This window comes from Cupressus sempervirens, chromosome 3 (genome assembly GCF_028749045.1).
Source record: "Cupressus sempervirens isolate cs-2001-9-10 chromosome 3, ASM2874904v1, whole genome shotgun sequence".
NCBI classification, from domain to species: Eukaryota; Viridiplantae; Streptophyta; class Pinopsida; order Cupressales; family Cupressaceae; genus Cupressus; species Cupressus sempervirens.
The window spans coordinates 42,675,725-42,683,008 of NC_143120.1; the positions used below are offsets into that span (position 1 = coordinate 42,675,725).

The 7,284-nt window shown below is 36.5% G+C and overlaps 1 protein-coding gene across 1 annotated transcript; it reads right to left on the reverse strand.

Moving 5' to 3' along the window:
• Positions 1-1,457: 1,457 nt before the first annotated feature.
• On the reverse strand, positions 1,458-5,908 carry LOC149564694 (uncharacterized). Its single transcript, XM_089818247.1, has 8 exons — positions 3,893-5,908; positions 3,732-3,762; positions 3,214-3,318; positions 2,613-2,732; positions 2,425-2,523; positions 2,206-2,265; positions 2,017-2,111; positions 1,458-1,899 (listed from the first exon to the last, which is right to left on the reverse strand). The coding sequence occupies exons 1-8, from the start codon at positions 5,614-5,616 to the stop codon at positions 1,794-1,796; spliced, it is 2,340 nt and encodes a 779-aa protein (XP_089674373.1). The 5' UTR covers positions 5,617-5,908; the 3' UTR covers positions 1,458-1,793.
• Between the last annotated feature and the right edge of the window lie 1,376 nt (positions 5,909-7,284).

A 7,284-nucleotide genomic window follows, 5' to 3' on the forward strand; every position in this document is an offset into this window, starting at 1 on the left:
AAATTAATTTCCATCCATTATTATTCAAAAAGCACGAGTGGTTTCCTACTTTCTTTCTTTTATGCCTGTTCCAATTGTGTTTACATATACAAAGTTACTTTCTTTCTTGATGGTTGTGTAGTTTTCTTTCAGTGCTCTTTCCTATTCAGTTTTTCAAATTTTGGTTTTATGGTAAGGAGGTGTTGTTGCTAGAAGACAAGTTTAATTTGGGACATTTTGGGTGGGTCTTGTTTGTATAAAGCTGAGTTAAAAAAAGGATAGAAACGGGCATTGCAGTCCTCCATGTTTAATATGTTAGGTTTTGTATCCATTGGAATGAAATAGATTATAAAGCAGAGAATCAATGAGTGTATGTTTGGATTTTTACATACTTGTAGTAACAGAAGTTTTCTGCAAAACTAACACAGATGAAAATGTCTTCATCTTATTTGAAAATTCAAAGTCAGCGGATCTATTAGAAATGCGTAAAATGCTAAAATCAGATTGAAAGTTCCAGGTTTGTCACTCTAAACATTCAAGCTTAGAGGCCTTTTGTCTATCTGCTTTATAACATAGATGTCAATGTCTTCCAGATAGAAGACGTTTAGGATTAGGACAGTTTTGAGCAGCTTAGCAGCTTCACATCCCTTCGAATATAAAATCAAATTGAAAAACAACTGGCCTGTTCTTTGTAAATACCTTTTTAATTTAGTTTTGATCGACAAAAGCACAATATTGTGAAACTGTATTTCCATTTACATTGTCTGCATTAAGAGATCAGAATAGCGTGTCTAACATAACTAGTATTGCTAGAGCACAGCATTACAAGAGCTCAAGACAGAGGAGTATTTGCGTTCAGTCAATCTCAGCATTACTGGAGCTCAAGATAGAGGAAGCATGTGTTAAGATTTATTAGACTCAAATGTACAAACAGAACAGTTTGAGCATTTGCTCCATTCCTTCAAATATTAAATCAAACTAAAGTTGTTGCCTGTCATTTGTTAATATATTCAATTCCTCTCTAAGCGTTGCTGGAGCTCAAGATACAGGAGGCATCTGTCAAGGTTTACTAGACTTAATAATTGTAAAAATATATCAGTTTGAGCATTGTGCTTTGATTCCTTCAAATATTAAAAAAAAGTTGAAAATGTTCTGCCTGTCAATTACTCTCTCAGCATTGTTGTAGCTCTAGACAAAGGAGGGAGGTTTACTAGACTTAACAATTGTATATATAACAGTTATGAGCATTGTGCTTCATTCCTTCAAATATCAAAACAAACAAAAGAAAATTTGTATGTTATTTGTTAACCATTACCCTGGAAGGTACTTAAGATTTTTATTTTATTTTAAAATATTGGCGAAAACTGGGAAACTTGAATTGGGCATTCTGTGCCTTCTATATGTTATCGCTCAGGTTTCCTAACTACTGTTTGCATTGTACATAACAACAATAATCATGATTCAATTACTCAGGTCCATAGAAAAATATTGATACATCAATATATTAAGAATATTGTGAAACTGTCTGCATTGAACAGATCAAACATCATGCCATGCTCTATACAATGCTCTGTATTCAGAGGTGATGTCATGCTCTATACAATGCTCTGTATTCATGGCATAGTCTATGGAACAGATGAAAATAATCAAAGATCAAAAAATCTCAATCTTTGATACATGCTCCAAACTTGAATCTTATAGAGAGGAAGCAAAATTATTGTACTGCACTATTAACAAAATTATATTGAGGAACATATAATTCCAAAAAAAGAATGATCTAGTAGTACAGAGATATAATTCCATTATTTTGGAATTTACTGCTGGCAAATATTGAAGTCGTTCCATGATATACATTTGGCCCTTTTGTGGTGAGGGATGTGGAATTTTGGCTCCTTTGGAATGGTTGGACTTTTAGAAGATCTGTTCAAATGATGATCACACATCATGACAGCCTTCAGCAAATCTATATAATTACAAAATCAAAATATGCATTCCAATTTCGCTTCAATGAACACACATACACTTGATAAGTCATACCTTCTAGGAATAAAAGGGCGATCAAAAAATGGCATGGGTTGAGCACGTGGAATCATCTCCTTTCTTAGCCTCTTAATTTCCTCTTCTTCAGCCAACTGCCAAAATGATTTATATGGTCAGAAGCATGGACCACTTTACTACGTTGCAGAAGCATTAATATGAAAAGAACTGATATAGAACAGAACAAACCTTCTGTATTCTTTCCTCTTCTAGCCTTTGCTGCTCCAAGGCATTTAGCTTGTCCGCTATCTATTTCAAGCACAACAGAAAATGTAATTACAGGTGAAGAGGAAAACACCTCCCCAATACTTCTGTGAATTGACAGAAACTAATTTCCCGTGGAAGTTTTGTACTCATTTAAATTTGTCTAAAACTATATAAATTTAAGATGAAATTTAGAAGACTTACTATCTGATCAAATTCAGCACGGTCAATTGCTCTTATTTCAGTGTAAAGTTTCACATCCACAGGTTTTGTGCATTCTTTCACTGGGGGCTTGACCAAATGCTGTCATTCAAGAAATGATGAAAAAAGATTCAGAATCATTTTCAAAAGAGAAATGCTATGTAAAATGTCTTCTATAGTTCAAGTGTAACCTCCGGTTCATCCGTTGTCCATGGCAAACCCTGTGCCATTGGAATTCGACTTTTTTCTTCCTCGGTCAACATCACTTGGACCTTCTTCCTGAATTCCTTCTCTTTCATATGCCCTCTTTGCTGCAAATTATGAAAGGCTTATCAGACCATGTGTACTTCACATAAGCAAATGAAGATGAAAAGCAGTTGAATCCACACTATATTAAACACATGAATTTGATGGCAACCTAGATCAATAGAAAACAATGTCTAGAAATAAATATGCAACATATGACAACTTCTGGATCATTGGTAGAGTTGGCAATGAGCCAGAGAGAGACAGCGTTAAAAACACTAAAACAGATGAAAGACAAGTTTGTACTGCTTAACCAAAACTAGGGGTTGGTTGGAATAGAGTATGCTTGAAAATGTTGAATAAAAGTTATGAGCAAAAAAGATATTCTACAGAAGCCCAGGCCTCTAATAATTTATGATTTGCTAACCAAATTTTCTAATGACCGTACTTGTTCTAAAAATAAGCTAGCATTCACTACTAGTAAAATGTATACACTAGAAACTACTGAAATGACACATTGGGAAAACTTTTTCTCTGTGCATTTACCTCTGTCCGAAGCTTAAATGGTTGTGCACAGGTGACCTTGAGTTGCTTCTTCCATTGTTGAATTCCACTTCTATTCAGAGATCCCCGTCCTGTTGAATCCAAGCTCTGAAGAAAGAAGAAACATATAAGATGAACTCCCAGTGTATGTTAATGTTTTCAAACAGACTGAAGCACAGCTAATTTTTGTGTGCCAATGCCTAATTTTCAAGGGCTTTGTTGTGACCATGAAGAACAACTTCACAAAAGCCTAGAGGTCTACATCTAGTGTCAGGTCCCATCAAACAAAATTTTACAAAGTTGGTTACACATTCTAACGCTCAGATCAAAGAAAATTCACTTGTACTATGTAGTAACCTTTTTATTATTCATTTAAATGTTGATATCATCGCAGAATAGATTTCACACTTCGCCACGCATATGAAATTTGGTTCATGGTGGCAACTTTCATGAATGATTGAATATAATAATGCATTTACACAAGCAATGCAAGAGAACATATGACGAAGAGAAGACGTTACCTCTTTGCGGCCTCTTCTTCTGCTTCCAGAACTGTAAAATTAACAAATAAATCTTGCTATTAAGATATCATTGAACAGTTTCAAAGCAACACGTACAGAAACTTAGTACAGGAAAAGCATGGAACCCAGAAGACAGAAAACCAAAAGCGCAAGTAGCTTACCCGTTTTGACTTCTCCCGATTGAATTAATACTCCGAGTAACCTTATTGCTGACCGAGGCTGTTTCTTCACAAACAGGGAAGAATTTGAATTCATCAGAGCTTTCATTAGATTGGCTGCTACAATACGGCCTTTTTAAGAAAACACTTTCAGGTTGACCGTATGAACTCTTCAAATCAGCAAAGCTTGTCTCCGAAAATGTAGTACCCCTATTTCCCCTGTTCCAGCCATCATGGTATTCATGAACTGGGCTGTTGCTGCCATTCGATCTCTCCTCAGAGCTCTTGGCCTGCAAGCCAGCAAGTGCCCAATTCAAACCCTTGCTCATTCCAAATTCCATCTGCCTTTCGTTATCAACATAAGCATCATCGTAGTTATGACCACAGCATTCATGAGATGGACTGCTATTACCACTTATCCTCTTCTCAGAGCCCTTTGGCTGCATGCCAGGAAGCGCCCACTTCAAACTCTTGCCTACGCTGGGTTTGCACTTTCCTTGATCCGTATCAGATATTTTGTAGATAGACTTATCCAATGGCCTAGTCTGAGGACACTCTGAAGTTTCATAGTCTGGAAGTGAGAGCAAACTTTCAAATGCCTTGACCAAATGCTTTACTCTTCCCCCACCTTGCTCTGGTATGGAACCGATTGCTTCAGCAAGCAGCTCATTCTTGGGCCTTCTGGGTGCTGGGGAAACCCCTCTGCAAGGAGATAAAGTGGCATCGGCACGCATTTTATTATTGGAAAATGCGTTTCCATTACACACTTCGGGAAATTCTGAAGCCCTAATCTTCTCATTCATTCCTGAAACCTCAGCAACCCAAATTTCCTTCTCATTCATCCCTGAAACTTCAGCAACCACAACTTCCTTCTCATTCATTCCTGAAAGCTCAGCAACCCCCGCTTCCTCACTATTCCCACGCATTCCAGAGATCCCATCTTTTCTTTCTTCAACAGAAGACACACCGCACGCATGATCCTGGGGCATTGTCTCTTGAACATCAATCTGGGTTTCTACTCTGGTTTCTCGAATTTCTGCTGAACATCTTTCCGTTTTTGAAAAATTATCCTTCATAAACTCCTCTTGTGAAGCCCTCAGTTTTTGAGAGGGAGTACATACACATTTCCTACCGGTAGATATATCAGCAGACCCGGATTTCGACTTCTTCTGGCAGCATTTGCACACCGAGCCCTCCTGCTGATTTGGCTTTTCAATCCTCTTCGCCACGAGGAACTTTCTCGGCTGAGGCTTCAAATTGCCGGAAGCCCAATCTGAGTAATTCACCCCGCATCTCCTCGATCTGCACGCATGCGGTCCAGATTCAGACATCTTTGATGGTTTCAGAGATCCTTCGCCCGGTTTTTGAAACCCATCAGCGATTTTATCCTGCCCATTGAAGGACTTTTCACACCCATCTGAGACTTTAAAATTCCTTTCGCAGCCATTAAACAACTTTTGAAACCCTTGAGGAGATTTCCGATGCTCATTTGGAGATTTCACAGTAGCTGCATTAGGGTTACAATTTTCTGCAGAACCACCGAGAGAAAACTTTCTCGTTCCATCGTCTTGGTGCTGTTTTTTCCCCAGCGATTGAGGAGTAGCCGGAGACCGAACGCTCCTGTTCGCTGGCCCTAATGAAGATTGAATGCCCTTCAATGGAGATTGAACACCCTTCAAAGGGGATTGAACACCCTTTTGTCTTGCAGGAGACTCTGTCAAATTCATTTTGTTGCCTCCTTAGTCCCTCTGTACTGAAAATTTGAAAATCTATTCTCTCCCCCACTGTCTTATCTCTCTGAAAAACCGAAATGAAGTGATTCACCAACTCTGCAGCGGGGGCAAACGCAAACCCCCTCTATCCCTTTCTCTATACAAAAAACTGAATGGAACGATTTGCATATGAACTGCAACAATTTGCATTGGGGGTTTCAAATTGTTTCTTCCCCAACGGTCATTTGGACAACCGTGGAAAGAGCCCAAAGAGTGGGATCTATATTTAGCATGATTTTAAACAATTTCTTATGTTTTTTCCTCGGAGATATTCGCAGATTTATTGACCAATGCCCACGAGAAAACAAATGTGTATGTTGCCTAACGGCTATTTTGTGGGTCCCAAACTAAGGACATACAGCTTCTTTATTACAGTTCGAATTATGATCGTTGGTATCTCGTAATCTACGGAGGATTCTTAGAATAGGCACCCAATCAGATTTTAAACGTTTGTATAAATCCCACGTGTCATGAACGGTCATTCCCTATTTACGGAATATCCAGGGTTAACGTTTTGTGTTTGGTTTCTACGAAAGAAAAGATATTGTTAACATGGACAATGTGTTATATTTCAATGAATATTTTTTTTTACTTTTAGACTTAGAGTAAAAAATATTTTATTCATCCAATGAGGTTTTTCTTATATATATACATATAATGCATTATATAGGAAAATGTGCTATATTTCAATGAGATTTTATGTATACGTGTTTCTTGACAATATATAGGAGAAAGTGTTAAATTCTAATGACCTATAACATTCTATGTAGAAGAATGTGTTGTATTTCAATAAGATTTTATTGTATATATGTGTTTTATTTATGTATTCTTTTTTTTCTTTTCTTTTTACTTTTGTTTAAATGTTTATATTTATTTGATTGTAAAAGTACAAGGATATGATCAAGGTTCAAACACCTCTCATTTGTGACCTTGATATTCATACCTCTAATTAAAAGTGTTTACTATGTCATGGACAAACATATTTAGACTTATGTTGTATTATATTAAGATAGGAAAAATATTACATTGGAGAATGTGATATACTTTAATCACGAGATTAGTCTAAATTGGCATGTTGCAATGGTTAAGTTTGTGGGGTGGTGCTCTTGTCACAAGGTTCAAACAACCCACAAGAACAACAATACAAATAATAATATAATATAATATATTATATTTTTCATAAATAAGAATAAGGATAAAAATAGTATTATCATATAGTATAATAAAAAAGAGCATAAAGATTTAAGAATAAGAACAAATATAGTATTAATATAAAGTAACATATAATATAATACAATAAATACAACTAGATTGGGATTACATTACAATTCAACTATAGATCATTAGGGTTATGGTTATGATTACAATCCAATTATGGTGAGTAGGGTTAGACATTAGGGTTAGGATTAGGTTCAAGTTCGATGATGATGATGATGATGGTGGTGGTGGTGGTGGTGGTGACGATGACAATGACGATAGTGACGACAACGATGTTATTGGTGTTATTGTTGCTAACTTGAGGATCTTGTTGTTGTTGTTGTTGATGATGATGATGATGATGACAACAATGATGATGATGGTGGTGATGATGATTGAAAAATAAAATGTCACCTCCATAATAAT

What these genes read in the sequence shown, in the direction of transcription:
- LOC149564694 (XM_089818247.1), bottom strand. Translation starts at nt 5,616, where the DNA reads ATGAATTTGACAGAGTCTCCTGCAAGACAAAAGGGTGTTCAATCCCCT. An exon ending in GAAGAAGAGGCCGCAAAGAG is followed by an intron (nt 3,319 to 3,731) that starts GTAACGTCTTCT and finishes TTCTTTCTTCAG; the next exon opens with AGCTTGGATTCAACAGGACG. An exon ending in GTGCTGAATTTGATCAGATA is followed by an intron (nt 2,266 to 2,424) that starts GTAAGTCTTCTA and finishes TGCTTGAAATAG; the next exon opens with ATAGCGGACAAGCTAAATGC.